This window comes from Schistocerca cancellata, chromosome 3 (assembly GCF_023864275.1).
Source record: "Schistocerca cancellata isolate TAMUIC-IGC-003103 chromosome 3, iqSchCanc2.1, whole genome shotgun sequence".
In the NCBI taxonomy this organism is placed as follows: domain Eukaryota; kingdom Metazoa; phylum Arthropoda; class Insecta; order Orthoptera; family Acrididae; genus Schistocerca; species Schistocerca cancellata.
The window spans coordinates 836,814,048-836,830,597 of NC_064628.1; the positions used below are offsets into that span (position 1 = coordinate 836,814,048).

The 16,550-nt window shown below is 38.4% G+C and overlaps 1 protein-coding gene across 4 annotated transcripts in view; it reads left to right on the top strand.

Annotated features, from left to right (window-relative positions):
• The first annotated feature begins 13,940 nt into the window (after positions 1 to 13,940).
• The window catches only part of LOC126177106 (Bardet-Biedl syndrome 1 protein homolog), a 130,343-nt gene continuing 127,733 nt past the window's right edge, over positions 13,941 to 16,550 (top strand). For 3 of the 4 annotated variants that reach the window (XM_049924371.1, XM_049924369.1, XM_049924372.1), the window contains exon 1: positions 13,941 to 14,230. Coding sequence is in view for 2 of the 4 variants with exons in the window: in XM_049924369.1 (XP_049780326.1) it covers positions 14,205 to 14,230 (26 nt within the window). In the remaining 2 variants the exon portion in view is untranslated. Of the gene's footprint in view, positions 14,231 to 15,281; positions 15,384 to 16,550 lie in introns of those variants that run through there. The other variant, XM_049924370.1, reaches the window with a different exon arrangement.

Below are 16,550 nucleotides of genomic sequence, written 5' to 3' on the forward strand. Positions count from 1 at the left end.
AAACTAATTTGCTGGTATGTCATAAGATGTAATGTGCTAAGTATCTACAGCTATTGATTATTTCCTTTCGTAAGTAACAAAGGTTTTTTTCTTATTGCAGTGTACTTTATTTGTTAAAGACCCATTTCACCTTTTACTTTAAGGCATCTTTGGTGGCATCTAGAATGATCCAATTTTCTTTTGATATGTGATACTTGCACATTATAAAAAAGTTCACATATTTTTTTTACGTTAATAAGTTATTACTTACAGTTAATCGAGTTGTTGGCGGACATCTGCGTTTCCCCTACCTGCTCACATGCTGGGGGTTGAAGTAAAACTTAGCTTATGGAACATAAGCACATTTTCATGTTCGCCCTTTTTTCTGTCACTAGATGTAGTCATTTTACCGAAAACTCTTATTTAAAGTCGTAACTACAGTGTGTTCACCTCATGTCTCTTGCTGTTTGGTTTGTTTATGTACCTTGTTGCCAACCTAAAGAATTATATGCTGAAAACTAACGTCTGTTTATTTCTGTTCTCCTTATATCGGTATGTGTGTGTGGCTAGTCGGTGATAGTTATAGGAAGTTAAAGTAAATGCAGAAGTTGCCAGACAGTGGTTGAAAGGTTTGGTGTTCAGCTTATTTCAGTTTTGGTTTAAATGTTTTGTGGAGGAGTTCATGTAAGAGTAAACTCACTGCTTACATTAATAGATAAAATAGTAGAATGACGTTTCAACAGATGATTATCATCAGAATACTAGCACCCAACTCCTTTGTCCTCACTCTTACATGAACTACTCCACAAGATATTTAAATCAAAGCTCGAATCAGCTGAACACAAAAACTTGCAACTACGCTCTGGCATATATTACATTCACATTCAATTTCTTCAACTCAGCCTGACTCACTACACGCACACATAAACAGATATAAAGAAAACGGAAAGAACAGACTTTAGTTTTCAGCATATACTTAGATAGGGTGACAATGTGTACATAAACAAACCAAATAAGAAGTGACATAAACTGAACACACATAGGTTACGACTCTAAATCAGTTTTTTTGTAAAATATTCGCAGCTAGTGACAGAAGAATAATTGTGCTACACACCAATTAGCGCAAAGAACATAAAAATTGTGAAAGAAGAAAGTTTGTAACGTGAAAATGTGCTTACGTCTCGTAAGTGATTTTATAGTGCGATCTACAGCCTGCGATCAAATGAGAGGAAACGCAGATGCAGCCAAAAATTCGATCAACTGTCAGTAATCACTTATTCACTATAAAAAATTAGACCTGAATTGTTTCATAATCTACAAATATCACAAAGATTCCACTAGAAGTGCCTTAAAGTAAAACGTGAAAAGCTTATAGAACAAATAAAATACGTTACAGGAAGACAAAGGCGTTTGTTATTTACAAAATGAATATTTCTGTGCATGCTGCAGGTGACGGTCATTTAAACAAATGGTTCAAATAGCTCTGTGCACTATGGGACCTAACTTCTGAGGTCATCAATCCCCTAGAACTTAGAACTACTTAAACCTAACTAACCTAAGGACATCACACACATCCATGCCCATGGCAGGATTCGAACCTGGGACCATAGCGGTCGTGCGGTCCCAGACTGTAGCGCCTAGAACAGCTCGGCCAACCAGGCCGGCTCACGTAAACAAATTTATTATTTTTTGCCTTAAGAGATTTTGTTTATTTGCAACATTTAGAATACTTTATAATTACATGATAACACCTGATTGCCAATTACTCTTTCCAGCATCGCTACAACAGTCTTTACAGTCAAGATGTATAGTTTTTGATAAGTCGATTTCTTTTAACGAAAGATTTTACATCCCTGATCGAATCTTTGTCTCAAACACCTTGACATAAAGTACCAAATATAATATTATTTGAATCGTTTTCAATATCCATAACGTCTCATTGATCACAGTCTTGCAAGTAGTTATGAAGGACCGGTCATGATAATCGCTTTCACATTTACCATTTTAGGCGTTATAATCCAATTGCCGAATCCATATTTGTTTGCCAAAATACAGTATTTATTTTCTGATTAACCTGCTTTCCCCGACAACAACGGCAATTAAAAGTAGTTTCATACGACGCTCGTGCATCCTTTAATGTGCCTGAGAATGGTCACATGAGATCTGAAGTCAGTAGAAAAGCCTCCATTGCACAAAAAACGTATGGCAGCATACGTAAACGAGCATTACGATACATTTGCCACACAGTTTGAGAACGTGCATTCGAAAGCCATGGATAATACATAGCCAGTCATTGGTTGTTGTTTCATGAAGGAAAACACGGCTTACGGAAAATGCTACAAATGGCAGAATGGCCATAATAGTAATTAAACTTTATCATTTGCTGACAGTCACCATAAGAAAACTGCATTCAAGTTGTAATTGCCTTAACATAAGGCTGTTTGCAGAGACTAATAGAGATGTATACACAAATGCATCACAAATATATGTGCTAGAGGCTGCATTAAAGAAATATTCTGGCAATAAATACGCAACTGACCTACCTAATGAAAAATGGTGATATTTGCTGTTGGGCTGCATTAACAAGAAATACAATTCGTCTGTGAGTTGGTACAGTGTTCCACAGTAGAGTATCCTCTGCATGCCTCTTCGTCTCTACATAACTACTGCATCCTACATCCATTCTAATCTGCTTACTGTTGGCAAGCCTTGATCTCACTCTACCATTTACCCTCCACTATCAAACTGATAATTCTTTGATGCCTCATAATATGTCCTATCAAGTAACCCCTCTTGTAGTCAAGTTGTGCCTCTCTTTAATTCAGTACCTTTTCTTTAGTTACACGAGCTTCGTATCTAATCTTCAGCATTCTTATGCATCACCACGTTTTGAAAACGTCCATTGTCTTCTTGACAGAACTGTTCATCGTTCAGGTTTCACTTATATTCAAGGCTACACTCCACACAAACACATTTGTAAAATAATACCCAACCATTAAAATTTATATTCGATGTGAACAAATTTTTGTTTTCCAGAAACGCTTTTCTTGCTGTTGACAGTCTTTATTTTATATCCTCTCTACTTCTGCCTTCTCAACTACTGCTTCCCTTTCAAGTCATTGAAGTCTTAGAAATGCAGTTTGGTTTCTGTACAAGTTGTAGATAATCTTGTGTCCATGTGTCTTATCGATGATACCTCCAGAGCTTCAAAGAATGTTTTTCAAGTAAGATTGTCAAAACCTTTCTCTAAACATGCAAATGCTATAAACACAGTTTTTCCGTTCTTCAGTCTGTCTACTTAGCTAAGTGGTAGGATCAGTATTGCCTTGCGTGTTCATACAATTCACAGGGATCTAACATTGTGCTCATGTTACTTTGTATAACCCCTCCTCCTCTCCTCTCTACATGTTCCTTCCACTTTATAGCCTTCTCTCATTTGCTTCATTCTGGCTTGCCAAATGGGTTCTTGACAGTTGCTTCTCCTTTGAGCAAAGTTTTCTTTCTTCTTTCGCATTTTCATTATCCTATGTTTTCCAAAGCGATTTTGGATTCTCTGTCAACGTCATTTTTAGACATTTCTATTTCCCATGGCCTACTTTATTTGCTGCATTTTTATATTTCTCCCTCTTGTCAATTAAATTTAGTATATCATGTTTTATCTAAGGATTTCTACTGTACTTTTTTCCCATTCACATCGTCTGTTGCATTCACCACTTCTTCTCTCAAAGATATCCATTCGTATTGTAGTGGATTCCTTCCTCTGTTTCAGTCAGTCATTTCGTTACGGTACCTTTCAGATTATCGAAAAACACTGGGTCTTAACTTATTCAAATTCTATCTCCTTAATTTGCTACTGTTTACTGTCTCCTTAGTTGCCAATTACAGCTCGTAGCCAATAAATTATTGTCGGTTTGCGTCTGTACCGAGAACTGTCTTACAATTTAAAATTCGGTTTCGAAAACTCTGTTCCAAATATATATCATTCTTTCATGATTCTTAAGCGAGTTATTGGTGATGATTACATTATGCTCTGTGCTAAATTCCATCAGGTGGCTTCCCCTGCATCCCTTCCCCCAAACTTTTGTGTTCTTACTGTTTTCTCTTCCTGTACCTACTACTGTATCACATTTTAAATTTTTGTCTCGCTTAACTATCTGAATAATCTCTTTTATTGTACATTGTTTCAATGTGTTATGGGCCGCGCGCGTGTCGCTCTCGATGCAACCGACACTTCACCCTGCTCGTTGTAAACCATGTGGTTCTATCAGCCCCAAATTTCGTAAACGGTTCAAGAAATCGAAACGTGGTATTTTTATAAATGGTAGCTCGTAAGGAGTCATGTATTTAGTTGCATGGTAAGTATGTAAAATCTATCTATTGACATGTGAAAGTAACTACAGTTTTTTGGAATGGATCAATGAATTTTTTGAATGGCATTTAATAGCATGTGAAATGAGGATTACAGTGACGTGGACCACATTAATATTTACAATATTCTATATAGACCCACAGAAGTTAAACCAAAACTAATTTGCTGGTATGTCTTAAGATGTAATTTGCTAAGTATCTACAGCTACTGATTATTTCGTTTTGTAAGCAACAAACGCTTTGTTCTTACTGCAGTGCACCTTATTTGTTCAAGATGCGTTTCGCCTTTCAGTTTAAGGCATCTTTGATGGAATCTAGAATGATTTAATTTTGTGTAGATTATAAAACAGTTCACATCATTTTTTACGTAAATAAGTGATTATTTACAGTTAATCGAGTTTTTGGCGGACATTGCGTTTCCTTTAATCTGGTCACATGCTGGAAGTTGAATTAAAACTTAGCTTATCGAACATAAGCACATTTTCATGTTCGCTCTTTTTTCACAATTTTCGTGTTCTTTAGGCTAATGGGTGTGGGGTACTATTATTCTTCTGTCACTAGCTGTAGACATTTTACCGAAAACTGTCATTTAAAGTCGAAACTATTATGTGTTCACTTTAACGTCTGTTTATTTCTGCTCCTTATATCTGTATGGTGTGTGGTTACTTAGGGCAAGGTACAGAAAGTTGAAAGTGAGTGTAGTATTTGTCAGACAGTGGTTGAAAATGTTGGAGTTCGGCTGGTTTGAGTTCTGGTTTACGTGTTTTATGGAGGGCTTCATGTGAGAGTAGAATCACTGCTTACAATAATAGATGAAATAATAAAATAACATTTCAACAGATGATTATCTACTAGCACCCAGCTCGTGTGTCCTCACTCTTATGTGAATCCTTCCACAAAATATTTAAACCAAAACTTGAATCACCTGAACATGAGAACTTTCAACCATGCTCTGACATTCACATTCAACTTTCTTCAACTCACCCTGACTAACTACACACACACACACAATTATAAACAGATGTACAGCGGACAGAATGAACAGACTTTAGTTTCCAGCATATACTTCATTAGGTTGGCAACATGTACATGAACAAAGCAAATAACAAGAGACATAAATTGAACACAAAGTAGTTACTACTTTAAATCAGTGTTTGGTCAAATATCCGCAGCTAGCCACAGTTGAATAATTGTGCTCCACAAAGAACATGAAAATTGTGAAGAAAAAACTTTGTAACGTGAAAATGTGCTTATGTCTCGTAAGTGAACTTGTAGTGTGACCTACAGTCTGAGAGCAAATGAGAGGAAACGCACATTCTAACCAAAAACTCGATTAACTGTACGTAATCAATTATTCGCGTAAAAAATAAGATTTGAACTGTTTCACAATCTGCAAATATCGCAAAGAGTCCACTGGAAATGCCTTAAAGTAAAAGGTGGAAAGTGTCTAGAACAAATAAAGTACATCATAGCAAGAAAATCGCGTTTGTTACTTACTAAACTAACATTTTTGTGCTTGCTGCAGGTGACGGCCACGTACACAAACTTCTTATTAATTATTTCGTTTTGCCTTAAGATATTTTGTTTATTTGTAACGTTTAGAATACTTTATAATTACATGTAATAACACCAGATTGCCAATTACTCTTTCCAGAGTCGCTAAAACAGTCTTTACAGGCAGGGTATATAGCCTTAGATAAGTCTATTTCTTTTACTGAAAGATTTCACATCCCTTATCGAATCTTTGTGTCAAACACCTTGGCATAAAGTACCAAGTGTGATATTAAGTGAATCGTCTACAATAACCATAAAGTCTCACTGATCTCGGTCTTGCAAGTAGTTACGAAGGGCGCCGGCACGAAGATGAAGAATGTACGAATAGTACGCTGACTAGGAGCAGACTCTAGCCGTCTAGCGGAAGAGAATATAAGCGCCGCTCCTGCCAGCTTCGGCCGGACCGTAGAAGACGGACTGTAAAAGACGCGCTCTATCAGAGGCACTAGCAGAACCGTTATTAGTGATCCATAGGCACTTAACTTGTATTGGACATTGTATATAGCGAAGGACACTGACTATTTGCATGTCGCCCATCGCTTGGACAACTCGTTGTAACCAAAGTATTGTCGATCTACTTTATTGTAATAAAAACCATTAATGTGATTTGTTTGAATTGTTTAGCTATCCGAGAAAGCAGCATCCTTTAGGCACTCTATAAGGTATGAGTGGACAGGACCCCACACCTATCTGATTGACTAAAGGAACAATTTAGGCTAGTCTATAGCCAACACAGAATGGTGCATATTGTTTGCCTTGCGTTCTACAAATGGTTCAAATGGCTCTGAGGACTGTGGGACTTAACATCTTAGGTCATCAGTCCCCTAGAACTTAGAACTACTTAAACCTAACTAACCTAAGGACATCACACACATCCATGCCCGAGGCAGGATTCGAACCTGCGGTTCCGGACTGCAGCGCCTAGAACCGCACGGCCACCACGGCCGGCTTGCGTTCTACTTTCTGGTCCAGGGGGGGGGGGGGGGGGGGCAAGCATTCTGTAGCTCAAGGACCTTTACTCACCCATCCACTATGCAAATATAAAAAAGGAATAGAAACATTCAGAAAACAATCCGTTACCGATTACCACAAAATGGTGGCGTTAAAAAGTACATATTTCGAAAGTTCACAAGGAAACCCTGAAAAAGCTGTCAATATTTTAATCTAAACAGAGAAACGGAAACGATTTAATCAGATAGAAGTGGCTGATTCCTATAGTCGAGAAAACATACCGTTAAGAGGTCAGTCATCCTGATGATGGTACACTGACAACGGGAGGCCGCCATTGTGAAATTCAGATTCGATTCATACTGCGCATAATAAAAGCTCATGGCCAGAGGCGTAATGTGGCAAAGCACCAAGATGCACTTCTCAGCCGTTGTCGAGAAAATCGACAGTTAAAAGAAACCGCTGCGGTGAAATACTCTCTACGATTAATAATCTTCCACCGCGCCGTGGCGCAGCGGTAAGCGCTCGGGTTCGTAATTCGAAGGTCACCGGATCGAATCTCGCGCTGTGCAACTTTATATATATATATATATATATATATATATATATATATATATATATGTGTGTGTGTGTGTGTGTGTGTGTGTGTGTGTGTGTGTGTGTGTGTAGACATTTGAATTACAAAAAAACAAATAATAAAAAGTTGCACCATAATAAGTTGTTGAAAGTCGTTTGTCGTGGAAAAACTGGCGACTTCGAACGTCATTATGTTTTCCGCAAACAAAGTTGTATTTCACAAATGTTATTAATTGTCTTCATAATGTTTACCACGTATAGTTAACGGAAGACGTAGAAACGATATTCCGAAACGAATACGTATAGCGCAAGTCAAACGTTCGAATTAGAATAGAGACCCCACGAACACAAATTCCCTGTGGCAGGTATGAAATATAAACTCTCGTTACTTGCTCGTTACACTTGAAGGAAAGATGTTGAATGGGCCAAAACGAGCCGCCGCATAACAGCGTAGTTGCCTGCTAACTTCGAAAGAAGGTAGATGCGGTCCCTAGCGCAACTTATAACATCGTCGAAAACCAGTGCGTACGTGAGAGCTTTGATACACCCTGTTAAACAAACGGAAAAATGGAGGCGGTACAATTGGAGAGCGATCCGGGCGCTTCTCATGAAAGTGATGTGATCGAAGAAGATTCTATACACAGTGAAGTGGCGAAACAATAATTGAAAGATGCGTTGGTGTATTTTGAAAGCCTCCTTCGTAACAATAATCGCATTGCAGCAGAACCGTCGTCATCAATCAACGAAGAAGCCATGGTAATTGGGGAAGAAATGTTCCAGAATACGCTGCAAATGCTCGCCGAGAAAACCCTCGTTCATGATGAGGAACTGATAGACATTAATGAAATCGACGATAATAATGCCTACGAAGACGTTGAAACGAGTCCCATTGCCAACGAATCATCAGACGAATACGAGCCGGACGAGAAGAAAAAAAAGGGTACGACTATATTTCTCTGGATTACAAAATTAGAGCTGTCAATTTGGCCAAAGAACATCCACGCTGGAGTCTCAAAAGTCTACAAAGAAAGGGGTGCTCTCGTTTGACAAATATGGGCTATTTATCCAGGTGGGAAGAGCAAATCAAACGTGGCGGTAGAAAATTTGATAAATATTGTACCATCGATTCATGGGTGCATAATCGCTTCGTAGAAGCTCGACAAAACTTCCAGCAAGTTACTACCAGAAACCTGCAGCAGTGGGCCTTGGGCGCTGCAAGTCAGTTCCCAGATTTCAATTTCAAAGTTCCAAAAACATGGATCACCGAATTGAAAAAGAAGCATGGGGTTCGGCAACGGAAAATCACAAAATTTGTTTCCCGGAAAGAGACGGCTACCCAAGACGAAATTTTGGCCGCAACGGACACATTTCGGATCCAGACGCGAACGTTGATAACTAACTTCGACAAAGATTTCATAATTAATACTGATCAAACAGGTACGTAAAGAGCTGTTCACAAATGTCATATTATATGATGATAGAATATGATAATCTGATATATGATAGACAACACAGATTTCGTATATTTCTTATATAAACGATATTTTTTTGTCAGGGTGCCAGTACCAGTCGACGTTCAACAGAATTCTCGCCGAAAAAGGTTCAAAGGCTGTCCTGGTAACCCGACACGACATGACCAAGGTGACGCATTCGTATGCGGCACAATATTCAATCACGATGTCTGGACGAGTCTTGCCTCTTGTTTTCGTATACCTCCAAGAGTCCACAGGTACGTTTGGACCCAGAGTACAGAAGATAGTCGACGAGTACGCCAAGAAGTATACCAACGTTGTTATTACATCGTCCAAATCCGGTAAAGTAACAACGGGTTTGTTCATGGACTTCTTGCGTAATGCTTCGCAACCATACGTACAAAAGAAAGAATTTCTCCTTCTGATAGACTCTTGGGGTGGGCAAACGAACCCGGCGTTATACGATGAGATGTTCCAGGACGATAAGAAGTTACCAACGTGCACTATAAAAGTCATTCCTCCAAAGTGCACTCCTCTCGTCCAACCGTGTGACGTGTATTTTTACCGGCAGGTAAAAAATTTGATCAAGCGCCTTCAAAATTGTGCTTTTTTAATCGAGCGAAACCGTGACATCAACTCCAGAGACGATTGTATAAAAATTCAATCCATCGTCCACCACCAATTGTCTTCTCCGATTTTTGCCGATAAGATACGATACGCGTGGTACGCATCAAACCTGACGAACGATAGAACAATTTTTCAGAATGTCAATCAGGTGTGTTTCCCAACAGATAATGTAAAAAACAATTGTTCTTGTAAAAACGCATCGTATATCAGATGTGCTCGATGTCGTGCTGTTTTCTGCTTTCCATGTTTCTATGATAACTATCACTCTGGTTCGTGCGATAATCCACCTATTTCTGGTCACTAATTGTTAATTATGTGCGAGTGTATACCGAACTTTTCAATAAATTGTATCCACTTGAATATTATTTGTGATATTGTGTTTTATTTCAAGTATTATTTTTCCACGACAAACGACTTTCAACAACTTATTATATGCATAATTGTTGCAACTGATTGCCGGGAATTTTATATATATATATATATATATATATATATATATATATATATATGTGTGTGTGTATGTGTGTGTGTGTGTGTGTGTGTGAATTACAAAAAAAAACCAATAAAATAAAGTTGCATGGCGCGAGATTCGATCCGGCGACCGTCGGATTATGAACCCGAGCGCTCACTACTGCGCCACGACGCGATAAGAAAGTATAATTCGTAGAGAGTATTTCACCGCAACGGTTTCTTTTAACTGTCGATTTTCTCGACAACGGCTGACAAGTGCATCTTGGTGCTTTGCCACATTACACCTCTGGCCATGAGCTTTTATTATGCGCAGTATGAATCGAATCTGAATTTCACAATTGGCGGCCTCCCCTTGTGAATGATGAAATCGGCCAAGGAAAATCTCGGACAGTTTTAAAATTTCGCATTGACACATCTGATTCATCTCTACAAAAACATTATCGAGATAGTGCTGCAAAATGCTACACAGCTCAATAAAACAACTCAGAATCAGCTGACTGATTGTTGCCAATTTGTCGTGATAAAAAAAGGTGCTCGACAAAGTCAAGGAACCAAAATATTATACTGTCCTTGGTGACAACACAACCGATGTCAGTAGTGCAGAACAAATCCTTGTACGTATCGCACATACAAAAGAGCACAATACACGAAAAGTTCATATGGTTTTTATCTGCAACTGACTTGACTGATGCTGTATTAAGTGATCGGATCGTTCAAGACTGAATCAAGTCGGCCTACAAGTTGAGAATTTGAGAGGTCAAGGCTATAGCAGAGATATCAGCATGTCTGGAAAGTTTAGTGGCGGACAATTCCGAATAAAACAGCTCCATGCGCTATCGACTTTAATGCGTTGTAAGAGAACATTAACTAAACGTAGCTATCGTGGAGGTCTGCAGCTTGCTAGTATTCGCAGTATGATGGGAGTTTAAGTGGTGTTACCAGTTTTGTGCGTGAGTCAGCAAAAAGGCTGGGACTTACCAAGCGAGCTATACTTGAAAAACACCCAGAGGCAAAAAGAGATACGAAGTGTTTGTGATACACGCTGGCTTGAAAGCCCTTCAGTTCAAAGAGTTCTTCAACTATCGTACAGTTCCTCGAAGAACTTGACGGAACTTCTCCGTCGTCAGAAAGTGAAAGTCTTCTGACGTCTATTCAACGATTCGACTCCGTTTTACCTTTGACGGTAACTGCCGCATACATACGTACACACATACATTAATCCTTGTTCCATAGATCATGAATACGACATTTCGTAATGATGTAGAACGTATTCCTTTTTTATAAGTTTTCTTTACGCAAAATAGTTTATTAATTAATTTTTTTATTACAGTTACTACTTCATATGTAAGAATTCACCTGGAATTTTTGTATTGGAATTACTGTTTCCCTTACACGGCAACTTCAGCCTGTTGCATTATCTAACCTTTGCTGTCAGATGGTAGACAGTATAGTAAGAACACTCTAAAGGTACTGAGAAACAAAACATCAAGAAATTTTCGAAGAGGGGTGTCGTGTTATAGAAAGTTTGGGCATCCCAGTGCAGGCACCAAGAACTGCCAAACGTTCAAATTCATCGCTCAGATACTGAAGCAGGGAATACTAAAGGTAAAATAAATCATTAATAAATACACACGCTTTTTGCTTGATGCAGCATTTCTTCCTTTGCTGTTATGTCCGTTCGAGCTCGAGAATAGTGTTATGTCGTGTTTTGTTACAGATTGAATGTATTTCTTCCTTTCATCGATTTTGTATTGGGACAATTAAGAAGGCGCTTTTCAAGAACAGAGCACTCTGCAGTTCTCGAACTGTTCACCCTCACACTATGTGAAAACGTAAAAACAGAAAATCTGAACTCGGAAGTGGCAGCGTGTTTACAGCAGTGACTTGCTTCCTCCTCTCTCATTGTTAGGATAAAAACCTCTTTGGAAGGAGCCTTGGAGAGACAGGAAACTTCCTCCCTCCCCCTCCCCAAACAGCTGCAGAGGCGCGTCAAGAGACAAATGAGTTATTCCCAAATACAAAAATTGCAAGTGTAGTCTGAGCACAGCTTCTCTTCGACGCAACTAATAAAATCGTACCTTCGCACAATGACGGAAGACGGGTTGAACGGTTTGGCTAACATTTATAATCACCGAGATATGTATATCCGGCAGCCTACAACATGCCGAAATCATTGAAGAATTTGCGAAAAGTTATCCGTAGACATTCGCTGTACGTTAAATGAGCAAAATATAATGTTGTGTGCGTTTTTAGTGTTTTATTGTTTACCTCGACAAAGGCTACCATCAACTGGATTAATTCCCTTCCAAGCCAAAATCCTGGATCCGTGACTGAGCGCCGCTATCATCTGGCGGTATTTCCTGAAACATGTATCAACGGAAATATGTTCTATTTTCGCAGTTTCCATCGACAGATAAAGATTGGGAAGAGTCGCGAAGGCGTTTGAAATCAGATGGCGTTTACCTACCTGTCTGGGGGAGTTGACGCTAAACACGTCAAGTTATTCCACCACGTGATGCTAGAACTACAAGCAGTTTCACAGTCAAGTGCTTTTTGCCATTGCTAATTATGAACTAATTTATACAAAAAATGGACGTGTATCAGCGACAATGGTGTAATGAATACAGATTTCTAAAAGAAACTTGCGAATGGCAATTTGAAACTACCTCCACCATATGAAGTGAAAGAATACATACCATCTTATGTATTTGCCAGAGATGAGGCTTTTCCATTGCGTAAAAACTTCATGAAACCATTCAACAAAAATCAACTGAACAAAGAACGAAGGATTTACACTTATCGAGTGTCATGTGCCAGATGGATAGTGGAAAAGGTATTCGGAAGAAAAACTACAAGATTCAGAGTGTTAAAGATTCAAACCGGTTTGATTCTGAACAACATATTTTTTAATTGTAATGGCTTGTTGTACGCTTCACAATTTCTTACGCAGAAACGGTACAGACACTTACTCGCCTCCGGACTGCTTTGATAGGAAAAATTACGACAGAGGAGTGACTGGAACAGGATGTCATTGCGACTTACTGGGGCTGCAAAGAATTCCAGCTATGTCCAACTTCAAGGATGCCGACAGCGTGCCTTCGTGAAACAGTTTATTGTTCACAAGCTTAGGCCTACATGACGACCGTGCCTATACATGTTCTCTTTTCATTTGTTATATTTTGTACTGCAATACTTGTAAAAGCTGTCATTAAATATAAAAATAAATAATATTATCTCTAAATCACTGTCTCTTCATTACTATATTTTAACTAGTGTTATTACAACCATGTAGTGCCCATGACAAATGCTAGTTGCTTCGTAATTTCCTCGTCGAACTGGCTGTTAAAGTGTTAAGGAATAAGACTCAGCATCGTCCTTTAGAAACAGTCAGTTCGTAATTTCTTCATATCACTTAACGATCAGACTGTTAACAAGGAATGAGGCTCAGCATTGTCCATTAAAAACAAAAGGTTACTGAAACACCATAGCTGTGTATATACTGTATTTGTTCTGTTGTACTCACTGACACTATAGAATTTCCCACTTTCCTGTACTGTTTCCTAAAAGCAGTTCTCAAGTTGTGAATTTTTTTAACTTTGTCCTTTGTTGCTGGAGGGACCACTTCCTTAACTTTTACGAGCAGCTGCTCGAAACATGTCTCTCTTTTTAATTTATCATGATAATCCTTAGATTTCATTTTCCACAGCGGTTCCTGTTCACCGAATAATTCGATAAACTCAAGTGCAAAATCTGTATTCCAAGTGGCCATGGTGATCCTTAAACCATACAGCGAGACGACAAAAAACAAACATGTAGTTAGCACTACGATGTCGAAGTATCGCCGATTGTCAGTTATAGAACACTGTTGTTTATAGTAAATAGATCGCTGCCAAGTGCCAACCAACCACGCAGCGATATTATAAACACGAATCGCATGCGATGCCTCAGAGTGCCTGGGATTTACCTGCGATCAGAGACAGATCGCTGCGATTTGCTCACACACGTGCGATCTACAAAGCAAGTGGTTCCCCATGCGACGGATCGCCGTGATCCGTCGCCCGTGTGTGAGGGCCTAGCAAGTTGCGTTGCCATGACAACGGTGAAGTTTGTTGTCCGACGCGGTTGCTATGGATTCGGGGACGGGAGGCGTTTGCTCGTCTTCATAGCGGGCGAAGTGTGCTGCAGTTCAAACAGTTTGATGTGTGGTACATGCGTATGAAGATGACTGGAATAAGGTTTGTATAGCATTATATCCGTTTTCATGTCACGTGATGCATCCCAAAAAGTCGCTATACACCACAGCAATTAACGAGTGTTCAACTACTTACGCGTACAGGCTGCATTCGATGTGTGCCGGATATTTAAATACCTTATCTAAGATTTTGTTGGTGGAGGTATTCTTTTGACGTTGAAAGAAATTAACTGGAAAAGCGTTTCAGGTATAACATTAATGCACAATGATTTACAATACATTATGACTTACAGTTCCAGAGATTAAGAAAAATACAGTTTTATTACATAATATTATCTTATGTTGTACCTAAGTGATTCTAACTCTAGTTTACTTTGTGATACTAATTTCTGATGTTAGCTTCTCTTAAAGTAGTAGCACTACATAAAATTTGTCACTCAGAGGGTGAACTTTTGCTCACTTTCTGCTCATGTAATGAGCCACACAAAGGTGATGAGAAAAACTGGGTATTATAATATTCCAGGCAACAATACTTTAAATTATAAAGAAATGAGAAAGAATAATCACATTTTAAACAGAAATCTCACGAAACACTTGCAACTATTTTCGAAGTTTGATGTTGTTCAGTCTAATATGCTAGGATATTTCGTGCAATTTAGTAATGCGTCGAAACATACTTAATACAAAGGCTTATCAAAAGTGTACCTTGTCGTAATACAGTTTGCAGTCAGTCGTGTTGATAATGTTTCCTTACCTATCATTATTTCTGATAATTTTCATTCAACCTTACTAAACGTTCTGCTACCAGCTCTTATCATGAGGGAGTATGTGCAAGGCTACATCACGTGAGAAATCAAAATACAGACCAACTACATTAGCTTATACCAGAGTTGTAGTTTTGTAACATAAACTGACTTTGTAGAATAAGGTAGATCAATACAGTAACTAGCTCTCATTAATGATAAGTAACTTATGGTTTGGCATAGTTTGTTTACGCTTAAAAGATTACAGTTACTGGTATATGATTAAAGTAGTGTCTTTGAAAAAATTTTTGACAGACCACAATCAGCTTTCTATATGCAGTACTGGTAAAATGAAGATCTGTGTTGTATAAACATTATAATTACTACATAATTTACATCTCTGAGTCTCCTCCCATAAGCACTCATCAGTCTCTACTACTTGTACCGTTACAGGTCAGTAATTTTTATTGTTTGTAATTTTTATTGTTGAGAATGAAAAACTTCTTATTTTTTAGCAACTGTGTTGAGATTTATGCGATGAGATGGAAACTAATTTTCCGTAAACAGTAACAACTGAGGCTTGTTTTAGTAAAAATTAAATTTTTTGCATGGAATATGAAGTTTCAGAATTTTAAAACTTCTTATATATTCTGTTCCATAGTTGTTTAAGTTTAAGACTGCCAGCAGCATTTAAAAAGACTCACAGTGACTGTTAGTTTATAGTGATGACGTATGGTTAGACAAGGATGTTACAGAAGATAAAAGGGTGATATTAGACAATAGTGGGCAGTGTGAGGATGATGTCATGGATACATTATCTCATTTTAGGACTAGGCTTGAGAAATTCATAGCCTTGGCCAAGTAATATATTGAGGCATTCCACGCTTGAGTGGTACTGTATGACAAGAAAGGTGCTGTGGAGTTTTTTTCAAGTCAGAGGATGAGCAGAGAATAGTGCCCAACAGATTTGTTTGTGGACATAATCTGTGGGCTATTTGCAGAAGAATAAAGACAGGAAGAAGTTGTTGGTGTATGTGTTGAGAGATTCTTTGGTGGAGCAGATGTGTTTGGCACAGTTTGCAAGCATGTAGGGAAGAGAGTGTCTGATGTGGAGGGATGGCAGCTGTCAAAGTAGAGTTATTGTTGCATATTGGTTGGCTTTAAATGGACTGAGTATGTGAATATGAGTTAAGAAGTTAAGTTGTTGTGGAAACAGGAGGAGTTCTTCTCCCCCGAGTCAGTACCACAAAGATAAAATCAATAAATATGTGTCTAAGTCACACTTTGCCCTCAAATCCGTGCTGGGAATGTTATTGTGGCGAACAAACCAAAAGTGGGCTATAATAATCGTTTTCTGCATACAATGTCTCTCAAGTCCTTTTTTACAAATCTGTTAGCAACTGCATGATATAGTTTAAATTATTTTGTCTTGAAAACTTGCATACTGGTGGAAATACTTTCTTGTATATTTTTAAATTCTCTAGTATGGCACAGGATTCAGTTGGCCAGTAAAGTAGTCACCAACCTGTGGTACATGGGACATGCATTTGCTTTTTGTGTTTACTAATAAGTTCTCACGTTTACCTTTTATTGAATTATATCAACCCTCAAGCTATAACA